General features: G+C 44.9%; 1 protein-coding gene across 2 annotated transcripts in view; it reads right to left on the bottom strand.

Moving 5' to 3' along the window:
- LOC149349677 (uncharacterized protein T19C3.4-like) overlaps positions 1-17058 on the bottom strand; it is a 35942-nt gene that overhangs the window by 5591 nt on the left and 13293 nt on the right. For both annotated transcript variants that reach the window (XM_089578744.1, XM_089578745.1), the window contains exons 6-9: positions 10917-10976; positions 6934-7018; positions 4001-4112; positions 1847-1952 (exon numbers count right to left, since the gene is read on the bottom strand). In XM_089578744.1, coding sequence (XP_089434870.1) covers positions 1847-1952; positions 4001-4112; positions 6934-7018; positions 10917-10976 — 363 coding nt within the window. The remainder of the gene's footprint in view (positions 1-1846; positions 1953-4000; positions 4113-6933; positions 7019-10916; positions 10977-17058) is intronic.

Below are 17058 nucleotides of genomic sequence, written 5' to 3'. Positions count from 1 at the left end.
GACTTTTTCTGCTGTTGCTGTGTGCAGACAGCGCTCAGAAAACAAACAGCGCAGCTGATACATTCATTCTGCGACGTGCACTACACTACCTTCGTCACTGCATGGGCCCAGGAACGACAGATGGTAATGTGGAAAGCCCAGCTGATCAGACGCTCGTGAATTTCTTTCAAACCACCTTTGATGCACAACTAGTTGGATGCCTCAAGGGTCGACTTTGTTGGTGCGGACGGCAACATCTCAGAGATGAGCTCTAATGAAGCTATTCTATTCTATGAGAAGTATGAACACTGCCTGACCTCCACGAATTTGATTAATGCGGCTGAACCACCACCAGCTACCATGAACACTTCATATGGAATTCGTTATACATTATAACGCGTTCCTAAAGCAGACTGTTAGCAGCAAACAATCGGTGATCGTCTCTGCAAGAAGAACATGACCGCATTGCAGAGCTTGGAAAGCACCATGATAGGGTCAGCTTTGAAGTAGACGCACAAAACCCACTTTTTAAAGAAACGCCACTTTTGTCAGACTCAGTTTTCTTGGCTGTAATATGGCAAGTCCATTTACTACGAACTTCAAACACAACGAACGCCATCCGATCACCGTCAGGTTCATTATAAGTGGGCTCGACTCTACTACCTTGTTCTCATGGGAGGGGGGGGGGGGGGGGGGATAATAATGTATTTTAATTGTTCCAATAGCACAGCCAGCAGCGAAACAGTATTTGCCGATCGCATCTACCTACCAAAAACTTGTCATTCTTAGAAAGGCAGTGCTGGTGGATAACAGCGCTGCCTTTGTAAGAATAATAAATGCCAGCCAACTCACCTAGCAACATACCTTGCTCGAGGAAAACAAGTCCTTGTTCAACTGAGACTTTTAATATACTCTAGCCCCAGTTAAAGGGACAGTGAGGAGAGCTCTATTAATATTTTTTTTAAAGCAAAATCCGTAGTTCGGCATTTCATGGCTTTGTTGCCACTTGGCCGGCAGTGAAAAATGCATTTATTTCTAAGAAATTTGGATTCGAAGTTGAAAAAGTTTTTCCCGCCGCTCTGATTCAAACTTGGGATTCTCTTATGACGACACAGGACTAAGTGACGTGAAATATGACGTGCACATGACATAACGCAGACTCCGTGATTTCTGGCGGCCAGCAGTGCGGCCTAGCAGCAGCCGAAAAAAAAGCTACCGCCAGCCGCACGTTGAAGGCATCTATCAGCTATTGCGGCCGTCGCTACCGTCGCTTCATTTACGTTTCGACCGGCGTTTTGCCAGCGTTACGATGGATCCTGCTCTCGAAGTCGTCAACGAAGTTCTCGCAAATAGACACCTTTAGCATACCGTGTACCTTGTTACCGTTAGCGGAATACCGGGAGCCCGCCTACCGTCGGTGAGCAGGCGCTGATTGGTCCCGATGCTGCAGGCGCGCGCGTAGCTGCCGGGTACATGGCGCCATCTGGCGCCATCAAGGAGATTTGCACATGCATTGGCTGCGCCTCAGCGATTCATGGCTTCTCGTCTCCTAGTTCTACTAACACTGTTTTGTCCTATGACGTCATCACGCTTGTACTTGCGAGTTTGGCCTGTGGCGGCGATACCTGTATTTTGGTTCTTGCTCTTTTCTACTTTACAAGAGCTTTGTTGTCAGAATGAGTGGCGTTTTTGTAATCAGGAGCTGGTATTCTGTCGATAAAAGCCAACTTCAATTTCTCCTCAGTGTCCCTTTAAAGTGCAAAGGCAATGTTATTTTGGCACATCTGTTCCCGAATGAGTTTGTAGTGTGCAAGCTTGCCACCCTAAACTTATCAAAAAAACATCAACAAATTTTCTGGTTTCTTACTCCAGTGCGGGTGCGATTCTTGACAGACGAACGTGACACCTTCGTTGAAGTCGAGTGGTGTTTTGAGCAAATTTCTTCACCATGGGCACTTGGATTTGGGGAATACCTGAAATAGTTTTTAAATTTTTCTATCACCCATCAATCAGTACGTCAGGTGGGGAAGAGTAACTGTTGGAAGGGACTGAAAATAGTTTTTTTTTATGACTAATGGCTTTTGTACAGCACTGCTGATGAGAGTTCACAAAAACCTGTACATAAATACAACTTCAGGTCGTAGCCTTTAACGCAATTGCCTAGTGACCCAAAAAAATGAGCAATACAAAGCATAAAAAAGGCATATTGCAGCTAGCCTCATAACTTGATAACAATGCAAACCGTTATACGGCTTAGCAGGCAGGCATGTTTGTATAAGTAATATACACTTGCCCAATACACCCCTGTGGTGGCTCAGTGGTTATGGTGCTCGGCTGCTGTCCCAAAAGATGCGGGTTCGAACCCGGCTGCGGCGGTCGACTTTTGATGGAGGCAAAATTCTAGAGGCCTGTGTACTGTGCCATGTCAGTGCACGTTAAAGAACCCCAAGTGGTTGAAATTTCCGGAGCCCTTCACTATGGTGTCTCTCATAGCCTGAGTCGCTTTGGGACGTTAAACCCCATAAACCAAACCAAACCAAACCAACTTGTCCAATACAGTAAAAACTAAACATCTGATCTTGCACAAGCCACATGCTGAGGAAAAATTAACAAGATTACACGGACAAACTGCAACATAACCGACAAATAACAGTATCACCACTGCCGGGATCAAACCCACATCTTTCAGGTCAACAGCCGAGCACCATAACCACTGAGACACCACAGCGGCTCATTGGGAACATTCACGCATTCAATAGATGTAACAATGTTCCTGATGCTGTGCACTAGACAGCTGAAAAAACTAACTGTTCATAATGGAGCACTTCTGTCATGTTCACCACAAGAAGCTCACAGATTTAATTAAATAAATGAGCGACAAATTGTCCTAGTGTTTCTGTAAGAAGACTTCCTTGTCCATGCACATGGACAAAAAAGGATGGACAGGTATGAAAATTCAGTTTAAAAAAATTTAGGGCAAACTCAATTCCATGTCGCGTTGCGAATGCAATAGCATTAAAGTCTGCTTGGCCTGTTTCTCTTCCTCCGTCATTGCTGCCACCGCGTACACTGAGCCTGTGCAGCTGCCGACACACCATCTTCAGCGACACACTTCCATGGTCGCCCTCTCCGTTTGCGGGGATCTTTCACTATGGTATACACATGCAGCGTTCATTCTGGCTCCATTCCAACCCGATGCACAGAGCTGTCTAGACGTCTGCACACAGCCAAGCGCACCTGCCAACTGAGGCCGAGCCCGTCACCGCGCTAGGCCATGTCACGTGGCCAACGCACCTGCCAACTCAGCCAGAAGGGAACAAACATATATAATTGAAAAATGATGAAAAGAACGCCCAGAGTACAAGGTCATCATACATGAAAATCACTGAAGTATCGAGATCAGGGAGCTGATGACTTTTAGTCAAATGCAATTGTTTATTGTTTAGAACATCGTGTTTTTTTTTTTTACCTCCAGCACCAATTCATTGTCACGCATGAGCACTTTGTGCCTAGGTTGTTCTTGTATAATCTTTCACTTTTATTTGCTTTTTCGCCACCATCCACTCTTTGCTTTCTTAAGCAATGTGTGGTGTCCCTGGCAGGTTTCTTTTGAATCAAAATTTTAGCTGTCTGTTCGCAAACTGCAATGATTACCTCATCTTCCTCTGCAACCGTTCTTTTTTTTTTCTCGCCAGCACAACTTCACAATTCAGAAAGGAGCAACATTTTCACTCTCCACTGTAGTTGCTAGCCACTTTGATTCAAGTCTCATTACTACAATATTTGAATAAAATGAATGACCCTAGGTGGTGCAATAAGATTCACTGTACCGAAATTTCACTTCATTATGGGCTGAATGCAGTGGCAGGAAAAGGGCGCATTAGGTTATGATAGCATGCATGCCTTACAGCATCGCATGCAGCGTCAAGGCATGCACAGCGCCATTATATGCAACACAGGAAACAGCAGACGTTGCAAGCATTTGCAAAGTAGAGAACTTCCATTGAGAGTAATGACGTACAGGTTGTTGTCTATGTCCAGGTTATCGCCAATGCCCATGAGTGGTGGAGGTTGTTGACCACGCGCTGGCAGGATCGGTAAAGGTTCTGAGTCACTCTCCACATCCATCCAAGCTAAAAAAATTGGAGAAAATATTGCTCACCATACTGTCTGCCACTTTCTTACCTAGCCCAGAATTATATACCTACTGATGCAATGCGACAACTTTCTTCAGCTCGGGATCAAAAGCACTCATACAAAAGATGGGCTTATTTCCTTTTTTGTAATGGTGGATGGCATGCTATCAACAAAGCAATGATCAATACCACCACTTTCACTGCTAATTAAAACTGTAGAATACCGTCGTGTGCTGATACAAGTGGCAATACAGTAAGCACCTAAGGATAAAAGAAGCAATGCCGTCAATGTGTATGTTATAACTCACTCCAAGGACAAGAAGTAGAAGTATGACCCAAATTTAGCAACGTGAAAATATTCAAGAAAAGCTAGTTTAGTGCTTGCAGGGGTGAGAATGACCAACAGCATTTTTCAGTAGGCTTTTTACAATTTGGAGGACTCCTCGCATGCCACACTCCTTCTTTCCTCCCCACCAGGTACTTAAAGATGCAAGCCAATAGCCCCCTGCCACCCCAGAGCAAGGAGCCAAGCCGATGCCAAAACGTCGAGATTTTGAAATTCAAATGTTTTGGTTGGAGATGTCTCGCAGTTTACGATAAGTTATCAAACCCAACCAGACAGGCAACTCTGTTGAAATGTTTAGTTTTCTGCATTTATATAGGCCCTTCTAGTCCCATTAAAGCATCTTTTTAGAAATATGCTCGGCACCTGACGATGAAGGTAAGAGCGAATAAAAACTTAATTCTTACTTGCTAAAGGTACAGTCCCGAGTAAAAGATTAGCACCAGTGACATGCCACTGGAGCAGCAGATAGCAATGCTTGGCACTGCGGTTATGAACACATCGAGAACAAAAGTGCCAGGTGTGTTTGCAAACCACAGCGCCATGCCACCCGCGCGGTGTAATTTTCACCGCTCCGGTGACGTCACTACACTAATCATTTTAACTCACGACCGTACATTCTGCCTATGAGGATGCGATAGTGGAAGGCTCCAGGTTAACCTTGAGCACAAAAAAGTCCAGTTACAGTGCAACACTGATAATGAGGTTGATTATTAGACAGGAATCAACCTTTGGGTAACACAGTTCATGTTAAGGGTGTCTGTAGCATACTAACTTGAAAATCCTTCAAGCATTCCCCTACAGAGTAGAAACTTGCTGTTCCCAAAGCTCTCTCTCTCGCTCGCTGGCACTAAAAAACCTAGACAATTGCACTTAGCAGCTCTCCTAATTCTTTACCACGCAAATATTCACTCAACAGTGCTTCTAAAATTTATCTGTATCATGAAACTCTGGCAAAACATTTGGATGTGCTTTTGAATCCCTCATGCTACATTGCAACAATGCAGCACTGCATGCGTCGATTCAAGGTAAATCGCCAAAAAGTGAGGATACAAAAACAAAAAAAACCCAAAGAATCTAAAGTAGCTTCAATCAATGGAGGTGTGATCCCCTTTGTTCCTGAATCACCTATGCCATGCACTGTACTTCAGGCCGCACCAACTCATACATTAAGAACTAATAATTGTGTGATGGAAGTGAGATTTCATCTGGTGGTAGAAGTATTGACACGGATAATGTCTGGTCTAAAGGTAACATCCTGCAGGCACTTGCTTGCAGTTAAATGAATCCATCTAAAACCTTTCCCTTCTTAACATGCTGAACCTCTCACCATGGCAGCGTAATATAGCATACAGAACCTGCTTATGATGTTTTAAAAGCATGCAGTGATGATAAATGCAAGCACTAGCTCCAGTCACCTGCTAAAACATATGTCAATAGTCATGTGCCACTAAATCAGCCAGATGTGAGGCATGTAGGCTCAGTAGCTGCTTGCAGAAAACTGCACCCACACACACTAAAAAGCATAAAAATAGTGACATGGGCAGAATCAGCTACAGTTATAGTACACTTTCGATCTGTCTTTCCCTACGTGTGCACTGTATTTAAGAGCAATTTTTCATCAAAGGGACAGCCTACTGACTTTTATTGATGGTGGTGAGAAACACAGCAGAATAATTTAAAACCTAACTTCTCCTGTATAGCAGTCTTGCTTTCTCACGGTAGACTGTGTCTGCGAACCAACATTGGGGACACAAAATATAGTCGGTACAGTGACTCTGCATAACTCTATGCACACGATGACTGCCACGTCGCCAAGGCAGCATGCAGTGGCAATAACAAGTGTGACATTAAAAGAAGTGCATATTAAAACTGAAGTTGAGAGCACTAAGGTAGTTTTAAAAATACAATCAATGAAACAGAGGTAACATCTATCACAGATTCCAGCAGCAGCTTTTGTTGGCAGCGTCATTCCAAGCATAGCAGAAGCGTTTGTAGTGCGGTTTCTTTTTTAAAAAATTTTAAAAGATGATCAAGCAAGGATCAACAATAAAAGCTGCTGTAATTTGTTGAAAGAAACAAAATTATGCCGCGTTAAGTTGATATGAACAAAAAAAACTGTCTGTTTCACCTTCGAGCACAGTCATGAAATGTAGTATATTCGCTCCACACATATGCCATGTTAACTGCAACGAAATAACGTATTGCGGCGCTACCATCCGCTCAAACCAGACTTTCTTCGCTAATTTAAAATATAAATTCCTACCTAAACCAGGAGTTCTGCTGCCGTTATTGCCAAAATCTGTTGTGATCTACCAGAATTAGCCAACATTTTTATGCTTGTCTCTGGCAGTAGACTGTCCCTTTAAGATGCTATTTTAGTGCACACTGCAGAGAGGGTCTTTAGATACAATTTGCTACAAATGGTGCCATGCTGCCATCATCGCATGTGCAAATCTTGTAAACTATACCCACCAATAGCATTGCCATCCGACTGGTCCTGTCTGTTCTGGAGTGCTGGTAGCTCACGGCTCCTGTGTGCTGTGATTGCCTCTTGTGCCTGGAACCACAAAGACATATTGAACAGGTAAAGAGAAATGTTCGCATGCAGGAAGTGGAAATAGAAGCAGTGTTACAAGAAATCATGCGAGGACGTAGCAATTTCATTAGTTACACATGAAATGTAACCAAATTTGGTACAGATAGGTAACTTTTCTTATAGATTTCAGAACAATATTTAATTTTAAGCAAGCAATCATAGTTGATGACTTGACTATTAGCAATAACATGCTTGTTAAGTCATCCCTGGGATACTAATTAAACAGAAAGTGCACAAATTTTTAATGGCATGTAATAAAGCTATCAAGCTGTGCAACAAAGCTTTCAGTTTTTTTTTTTATATACCTAGTATTCATAAAAATAAAGTTTAAACTTTAGCATGCACAAACATACGAAAAGATTTCTTACAAAAATAGCTTTCCAAAACTATTAAATGTATATACAGAAAAACCGAGTCTTATTACACTCAATATCTGGGGGCTCATGCGCAACAAGCAGAATCATTCTACTCCCATTCGGAATAAGAAGTGATAACAATGGCAGAAAAAATGTAAGCCGAGAAAATCACCCTTAAAGTTTATTTTGCCACCATTGTGAAAAAAAATTTGCCAACAATAGCGATACTTCCCAATGCGAAATTTGAGCGCAGCTTGATGTTGCAATACATTGAGGCACAAAACCTGAAGAGTACAATGTGAAGCATTGCCACTCTGTCATAGAAGGACTCTAAACAATTGCACTGAACTAATGCTGCGCAGTGGTGTAAAGCAGTGCTGCCGCATTCTCTCCCATGTTTTCTGCTCGCTATGAGAACATGTCACAACATGCTTGTCTCATTGCTTCAAGGAGAAACGCTGAAGGCACAAAGGACGCATCTTTGCTTGGAGCGGGCCATGAGGCACATGGCCCGCAAATTCAGAGTAGTGCATGATCGTTCCAATGGTAAACAGTGTGGACTTCAAACTGCCCCCATAGACTCCCATGTATGTTCTAGCTGACAGTTAGACTGCCGATTCATGGCTAACTCAAGTGGCGACTAGCAGTTTTGTGGTAAATCTTAAGGTGATTTGTTACACCACTGCAACAATTAAGGGGCCGAAAATCTTTGCACAAGGAATCACCCGACTTTGGCAATGACAAGACCGCTACCCCTCCCCCATGTTTTCGTTCTCACCCTCCCTTCGTTACTGCCCTACTTTCATCCTTGGCCATGCTCTTCATTTTGCAATACCTCTGCTGGTTACACCGACAACACTGACAACGTGTAAGCCAGAAACGGGCGTCTAAGAGCTGCGCTCTAAAACAATCTCAAACGTTCCTGAGCTGCGTGCCACACTAAAGATCAGCAAGGTAGCACAGCAGCAGCCACCACCACCTCAGTCACTATTATAGTGCTGCAATTAGTGAGGATTTAAAAGGATGGGGCTGACTACAAAGACTGAAAAATTATAAGCCCCCGAAAATGCATCACAGAAGCAGCGAACAAAAAGAAGCTGTTTGAGATTCAATCTAGCCACCTTTGCAAATTGCTCACGCTGAAGAAGCCAAACATGCCGCCAAAGCCAGTGACACATGCAAATCAGACCGCTACCTCACGTACCTGTGTCAAGTATGCAGCAGATGCATGCGTGTCTCAGCCAATTGATGCGCTCTGGCTACTAAGTGACTCAAGCAGACGACTGGAGTGCTACATCTCATGTTTGCTGGTGTATGGATTATGGAGGAATAATGTCCTTAAGCGACACAGGCTATGAGGGACGCCATAGTGAAGGGCTCTTGAAATTTTGACCACCTGGGGTACGCTAACGTGCACTGACATCGCACAGCATATGGGCCTCTAGAATTTCGCCTCTATAGAAATTCGACTGCTGCGGCCGCCTCATTTACTTGTGCCTTTCTTAATTAAAAGTGCCATTGCAGCCATCGGATTACCGCCAGTAATTGCAGACAGAGTAATTATAAGAAAGTTTGGTTTGTGGGGGTTTAATGTCCCAAAGCGACTCAGTGAAAATATACACCTTCATCTGGAAAAGAAAGAAAATGAGAGTAAACTTCGTTACTCAAGCCACGCATTTGTAATAATATAATGTGCCCTGCGCAGCAACGCTCATGAAATGCCGTCAAGAGCACGACTGGTTTCAGCCTGTGGCCGCCGCTACCAGCATGGGGGATGCCTGGAGAACCACTTTTCCTCACATCTCCCCTTCCTAGGTTTACGCACCCATCACAAGTTGCCCTGCGGGATGGACTCATCTCGTGTCCTGCCATTAGTTTGTATACGTTATGCCATAAATTTGCCAAACCAACCAAGCTTCGAAGACTGGAGCGGAGGCAGCGCGCATGCAAACTTCGCGCAGCGCTAGAGGGGGTTTGCAGGCCATGAAAACAGTCTTTTGATGATACTTTACTTCTGATGATGACTTATCATCATCTCCTTCAGATGATGACATCATCTTTTGATGATGACTTTACTGCGCGAGCAGTAAAGCCCACCATACTCTCCTGCTGCATGCTCCCGCCATTCTCACAGACGCCCGCACATTCGCGCCCTTAGGCCACCCTGTAGGTTGAAAACCCTTCTTTAGACAGCACTCACATTTACGTAGCTAGCTGGGCCACTGCTTAGTAACAGTTGTAATGATTAAATAACTTACAAGTGCTTACGGATTACTGCGTTTTTCAAACACCGACGCGACTGTGATACATCAGCTATGCCGTCATCCAGACAGTCCAAAACGATACCGAGGGAAGGTCGCATGTTGACTCAGCAGGGCATGCATTTCCTTAGCTTTCTCTCTTTCCCTACCCTATGATAAGCAAGCGAAAAGAAATAGAGTCAAATAAAGTGGCTACTTGGGCGTGTTGGTTAAGCATCACGTGTGAAATAGCGCAACACCACAAAAGGACAAGCGCTCGCGTGTGTTCTTTCTCGTCCTTGTGTGGTGTGGCGCGATTTTGTATGTCAAGCTAAAAGAAGTACACATGTTCTAGCACAGGATGAATTCAACGGGAATAAATGACACGATCGCCTGCCTGCTTTATCGAATAGCACGCCAATGACATGGCCACCGCTCTCATTCATCGCCGGCTTCAGACTTCTTAAATGACGGTTTCATTGATGCCGTGAACTTTAGGGAAATTTATGTCAATCAGAATGCTTTGTAGAACAGCACAGGTGATCCATAATTTACTCAGTGATGTCACATGGCTACCTGGGTCACTATGAATTTCACAGGCTTCTGCAGAAAACATGTTCCCTTGCCTTATGGCGCACACGTTAAAAGCGAGAACTTTTCTCCACAGACGCTAATGAGAGATATTTACAACACCCTCCACAGTGGCTCCAATTAACTACTGGTACCACAGCGAGCAGTGGTCACAATTCGCTTCACTTATTTCTAATTCTGAGGTTTCACTTCTGGCCATTCTACATAGCTGCAGTGGAATGCCCAGAGGCAACCAAAACGTAAAAGCGTCCCTTTCTTTTAATGGTGCCATCATGTTGCTGCCAAGACCATGCTGCCGAGAAAGGCGCGAGCAAGTGACACTGCAGCTACCCACACCACCGGTGTTGATAGAACAAAAGTTCTTGCCTATTTCAACCCAAGCAGTGGGTATAGGCACTATGTTGTCCCATCAAATCTGAAGTGTCCTATCAGGTTCAGATCCCGGAAAATAAAAAAAAAAGATAAACTTGAGGAGGCACTGGCTCTCCAGTTTGGCATAACTCGGTTAGAGACTACCTGTCTTTAAACAGGGTGCCAAGAACATGTAGATGCCTTCAGTCCTCTTCCAATGGGGCAGCCTCACAAGGAGCAAGTTAAGGTGCCCGAGCACATACTATACAACGAGAATCTGGAGAGGGCACTTATCAGTGCCAAAGAGTTGGCGAGCCTTACCATGCGGGACCTTATGTGGCGCAAGTCCGGAAATAGATCCTGCAGAGCTGGCTGACATACCTAGCAGAGACAGAGGGGCGGTTCCAGCCGCATTTTCAGCAAAGGAGCGAGAGTACCGTAAGTCAAGACCAGATCTACTGAAGGCATAGACTAGTGCTGCCGCTGGCCACATCAGGTCTTCTAAAATTGCTGCACAAAATGCACCCAGGAATGGCTACAATAAAAAATCTCGCACGAACTATAATCTCATACCAGGGAACAGATGCCAATATCGAGAAGCAAGTGCACGAATGTGAGACCTGAATGCAAGCCAATGCAAAAACCTCCAGCATGTACACCAGTACAGGCATGGGCAGTATCGAAGATTAATGTATCGGTACTAAAACTAACTTTTTAGTGTACCATGTATTTTAACAATACTCAATACTAAAAAGAAAAAAGTATGCCACATATTTTGAGGCTGCTGTGAATCAGACTTTGGGCCAGTGACACTCACTCAGGTGGTAGTTCACTGAGAAAAAGGAATAGAGTAGAATTAGGAAGAGACTATGCTAAAGCTGTTGGCCTGCTCAGTCTTCCGTCTTCCTACATTTGTTGCTTGACAAACAGATGACATATATGCTACGATTCTGCACACTCGGTGGCAGAAGGGACGAAGGGACAGGCTTACTACTGTCGTAAAAAGAACACCCCTTCACCCCTATTTCAAGATGCGGTGATTGCCAGCAGATATGGAAGACTTATCTGCCGCTATGCTCCAGAAGTTGCAAAACATCTGTTGTTGACTCTGTCAGCACAATAAAAGTCACGCACTATTCCACACACAGATCAATGGGGTCATCAGCGCCGGCAGCGTCAAATGCACCAGCTGACGCATTCTGAAGAGGCGCCAGTGAAACTTCGAGTTTCTTAACTGCATCTCCAGGATTCTAGAGTCGATGTGGCTATGCTTCGCTCTTATCCATTGATAAAAGGCACCTTCATAAAGTATGACACGACAACCAGCTCGGCTGCTCCTGTACACAGAGTTTTTTTTTTCATTTGCTTCACTCATAGCACGGCCGCATCGCGGTGCTCTTTCAGGCCGGCGATTTGAACAAATGCTGTTACCAAATACCCTTAAGTAAAGTAAATAACTAAATAACAGAGATTAGCAAGATATGTTTTGCCTAATAAAAAATTTCAGCCACTTTATCTTTGTTTTGTTTTTTCCTTTTATAAAAAAACAACTCATAAACACTGTGCTTGGGAAATAACTGTACGGCTTTCTCAAGTGCAAGAAGCTTGCACCTTTTAGTATAGGACAAAGGCATAGGCAACTTGGTAATATTGCACTAACAAGCAAAAAGCATCAGAAAATGCTTCAAGTTTATTCGTATGCAGTCAGGTGCTCACAAGCTGGTTTGCAAGAAGATAATTAGCTTAACATAAAGATTTTGCTAAGCTGCTAAGGGATGAGATCACTTCAACATCATTATGGCTTCAGACCAATGCTATTAAAATAAGCTGCGCTGACAGCAGAGTTTAAAAAAGTCCACACGGAAAGGTTCATTTAAACCTTTCCAACAACATTGGGATATACCTAATACCAGCTTTTAATACCAAAGTGGCAGCTTTTAATAGCTGTATTTTACCAGTACTCACCTATGGGGTGAAAACATGGAGACTAAAGAAAAGGGTACAACCTAAGTGAAGGACAGCGCAGCAAGCTATGGAAAGAAAAATGACAGGTGTAACATAAAGAGACAGGAAGAGGGCAGAGTGGGTCAGGGATCAAACACAGATTAATGGCATCCTAGTCGAAATCAACGGGAAGAAATGGGCTCGGACAGGACATGTAATGGGAAGGCAAGATAACCGATGGTCCTTAAGGGTGATGGAGTGGATTCCAAGAGAAGGCAGATGTAGCAGGGGGCAGCAGAAAGTTAGGTGGGAGGATAAGATTAAGAAGTTTGTAGGGATACAATGGCCGCAGCTGGCAAAAAACACGGTTAATTGGAGAGACATGGGAGAGGCCTTTGCCCTGCAGTGGGTGCAGTCTGGCTGATGATGATGATTATTATTATTAGATTTGTGATTTATCAACACACACCTTACTATTCACAATCGAATGACCTGGCAGAAGTAGTCTGCACAGTCAAAGAAGGCCTTCACAACTCGCTTAAATCGATTAATATGTCACCATCCATGGACACCTGCCAAGGTCGAAATTCACTCTTAGAGCTGCTGTTGGGTCACCAGCTGGACAGCTGCTTTCAGAGTTTCGGCAACCAGGCGCGACCTGAAGCGCTCTTGCCTACCATGCCGTTCTTTGCAGGACAGCCTGAGTGGCTAAGACATTTTCGCCGTCTACTCATGTGGTTGCCTAGAGTCATCTCACGCACACAAGGAGCTCAGATGGTGACCGTGCCCTCTTTAAAAGCAGAAAAATGCCGTCATGGAAACAACTGGGGCCGCTCACCCCTAAGGAGCTTGACTCTAAGCCATAAGTGCTGCCGTGTTGGCTCAGTGGTTATGGCGCTTGGCTGCTGACCTGAAAGACGTGGGTTCGATCTTGGCCACGGCAGTCGAATTTCGATGGAGGCGAAATTCTAGAGGCCCGTGTGCTGTGCAATGTTTGTGCACTGGTCGAACCCCAAGTGGTCGAAATTTCCGGAGCCCTTCACTACAGTGTCCCTCATAGCCTGAGTTGCTTTGGGACGTTAAACCCCCATAAACCAAACCAAACTAAGCCATAAGCTTCTCCAAAAGCAACCAACTCTGCGGAGCAGGCCCCATCCGAACCAGCCGGCGTCGCGAACTCTGCGGGGGCTTCACCCAGTGAGCCACAGCCACTTTAATGGTCAACCAAAAAGCGATGTCCTCTGCAAAGCCTCCACTTGTAAAAGGAGAGGCGTGCTGAGCTATGCAGTGAATGCTATATCACCCGAGATCAAGTGGCATATCTGTTTACTACAGTGACATCAGCCGGTGGCGTAATGTCACCAGCACCTACTACCATTACCAATAGACCGCATTACAAATAAACCTGCTTTCCTGCTTGTGTTATCGAGCCGCTCACTCAAGACACATTTATGTTAACAAAAAATGCAAGCCAAGCAACTCAAACTAGGCCAGCCTTTTGCTGCACACTTGTGCTGCAAACCACTCATACAGTTCTGGCAAATTTACATGCACACCCATGCACACAAGAGGGAGAGCCACTGGAATAAATAATTGCAGGAGACATTCAGAACACAGTGATATAAAATATAAGCAAAAATCCTGCCGCAATAGGCACTAGCACTTTGCCCAACAGCAATAGTTGACAAATTACTCAAAACAGCACATTTCAATATTTTAAATAAATTGAAGCCAGTCTGCATCCTTAATATAGGAGAACGAATGTAGCTCCACTTACCAAAATGAGATGCAGCAGCTGAAAGCGGATTACAAATTTGGATATGTATTAAGCACTTCCCCAAGTATACTGGACTTCTGAAGATGTTTGAAGATGTGCATGTTTATATCCCTCGTTCTGACATCTACTTGCCATACTCGTTAGCAGAGTTTGTAGAGTAACTGACCCAGACAGGCAGCAGTGCCTGGTTTGATCACCAGACTAGGACTAATTTTTGCACCAGCTTCTGTTTGCGATGCAGTGATCGCATAGAGGTAGAATATCCGTCTCACGTGCAAGAGGACCGGGGTTTGAATCCCAGTGCCGTGCAATTCTCCACTGGAGAAGAAAAAAATCCATGTGTCAATGGAATTGCATAACCAGGCCCGGGGTGCAGACTGATCTCGGTGACCAGAACCGGATTAACCCTCAGCCCTGAGTCCCCAGTGGCTGCGGAGCAATTGGCCAAAGTGGCGGTCACACCCAACGTTTTTAGATCCCTTCCAGTTTTCAAGCTCCCCTGAGCCGCGCCCGAGAAAGCGGCCCCCGTCCGCTTCCACTCACCACGCGGCGCTGCTGTCGCTGTCGGCCCGCAGCCGCCGGAGCGCTTGCGCTTGGCAGTTGCTGTGACAGCCTGTTCTCATCCGCGATAACATTGGGAGCGAACACGTCGAACTCAAATTTGCGGTACTTTTGGAGCTGTCACGTTGAAACTTCAGTCTCATGGTTAAAGAACTGTTTCAAGGGTGAGATAAAGAGCAGGCTGATGCCAGTTCGCAAAAAACCAATGGTATGCATTGCGTCTTAGCGCATCGCGTTTGCAACGTTTATCCTGGACGTTTTAGTGTGCGTGTGTATGTGTGTGTGTGTGTGTGTGGGGGGGGAATCATGTGACTGCCCGTGAACATAGCCTGTGCCTCGCACCAACCTTCTTGAACCATAAAATCAATTTTCACACACCCGTGTGTGGCAAATTCAGCGCTGCAAATTACGAGGAAGACCTAGCGCTGATGATGTGCGTATGTTGGAGTAAAGCTATCAGTATTTCTTAGGGAGAATGCTCGAAACATTAATGAAAGGTTAAAACTAGCGATGTTCCGCTTCTAGATCAGTCACGAAATTCCGCGCTATGTTATCAACGAAGCACCGCCCATTCGAGCAGCGTTTTGCACGGTTTTTAGAATGCCAATTTCAGTGAACACAAGTATAAATGCAGACACACTTAGCTGGATGCAGGGAGGGAATAACTATAGAAGAGCTTTTTATTTGCAATGATCGCACAGACGGGAGCAGCGTCCTCCACTTTCATTTTTAGGATGTTAATTTAATTGAACACAGACAAGCATTAAATGCAGACACACTAAGTCGGAGCGTGGAAGGAATGGCAACAGAAGGCGAGCTTTGTTATTTGCGATGACAACCTTTTCTCCGTTCTCCAGCCGGCGGTTCACGTCTCTCGCATAGAAGTGCAAGCGTGTCACTATGACAAAATGCAGAACTTGGCATGTAAAAGTGGCCATATGCTCTGCACATCCAAGCCGAGCAAGGTTTTGCAATTCCAGCTCGTCTAGCACCTCCCAAAAAATGTCCCCAAAAACGGGACCTTCTTTCAAAGAAATCGAGATTGCTTTGTTTACAATGTTGGTAAACTCTAGCATCTTTTTGGTGGGATGCTTTAAGCACCCTTGCTTGAAGCTTTTTCATACTGTAAGATATGCGTCACTGCCAACAAATGGCAGAGGAAAGCTGATATGTTCCATGCTGATATCTGCTGGCTGCTCCAAATCAGGCGGCGGCGACGACGATGGCGCAGACGCGAAGGACCACGCTGGTCGGGCAAACAGCGTGGCAAGCGCCACCGCGCGGCAGTAAACGGAAAGGCGACAATCCGTGCGCCGCAGCTTTCAAACTGAAAGGGATCTAAAAACGTTGGTCACACCTGTGACGCAGCCGAGGGTGCCAAAAATCTCTGGCTCCAGACAGGCCGCTATTTGAAACTGAACCTGGCAATATTTAATGCTACAACCTTATCCAATGAAGCTGCTTGAGGAACTGGCAGGTATTAAATGGGATGTCATAGGGCTTAGTGAGCTTAGGAGGACAGATGAAGCATATGCAGTAATAAAGGGCGAGCATGCACTTTGCTATCGTGGATTAGCAGACAGACGAGAACTAGGTGTGGGGTTCCTCATCTGTCACGATATAGCTGACAACATAGAGGAATTTTATAGTATTAATGAGAGGGTGGCAGTTATCATAATTAATCTTAATAAGAGCTACAAACTGAAGGCGATACAGACCTAGGCGCCTACACCCAGCCATTATGACCAGATTGTCAAAAGCTTCTGTGAAGACGTAGAATCGGCAATGAGCAAAGTAAAAACACAATACACTGCACTGATGGACGACTTCAGTGCTACGGTAGGCAAGAAGCAGGATCGAGCCCAGGCAGCGGGGAACTATGGCATAGGCTCTAGAAGTAGCAGCGGGGAGTTATTAGTAGAGTTCGTAGAGATCAATAATTTACTGATTAAGAATACCTTCTTCTGTAAACGAAAGAACAGGAAGTGGACATGGAAGAGCCCCAATGGTGAGACTAATAATGAAATAGACTTGACGCTGTGTGCCCACCCTGGCATCGTGGAGGATGTGAGGTCCTCGAAAACTGCATTGTAGCGACCATAGGATGGTAAGGTCTTGAATTGGCCTAGATATGAAAAGGGGACGGAAGAAACTAGTGAAGTGGAAGCCCATAAACGAGTT

The sequence above is a fragment of the Amblyomma mixtum genome, chromosome 3, assembly GCF_055824585.1.
Source record: "Amblyomma mixtum isolate Tamu chromosome 3, ASM5582458v1, whole genome shotgun sequence".
In the NCBI taxonomy this organism is placed as follows: domain Eukaryota; kingdom Metazoa; phylum Arthropoda; class Arachnida; order Ixodida; family Ixodidae; genus Amblyomma; species Amblyomma mixtum.
This window is presented reverse-complemented; position numbering and strand designations above follow the sequence as displayed.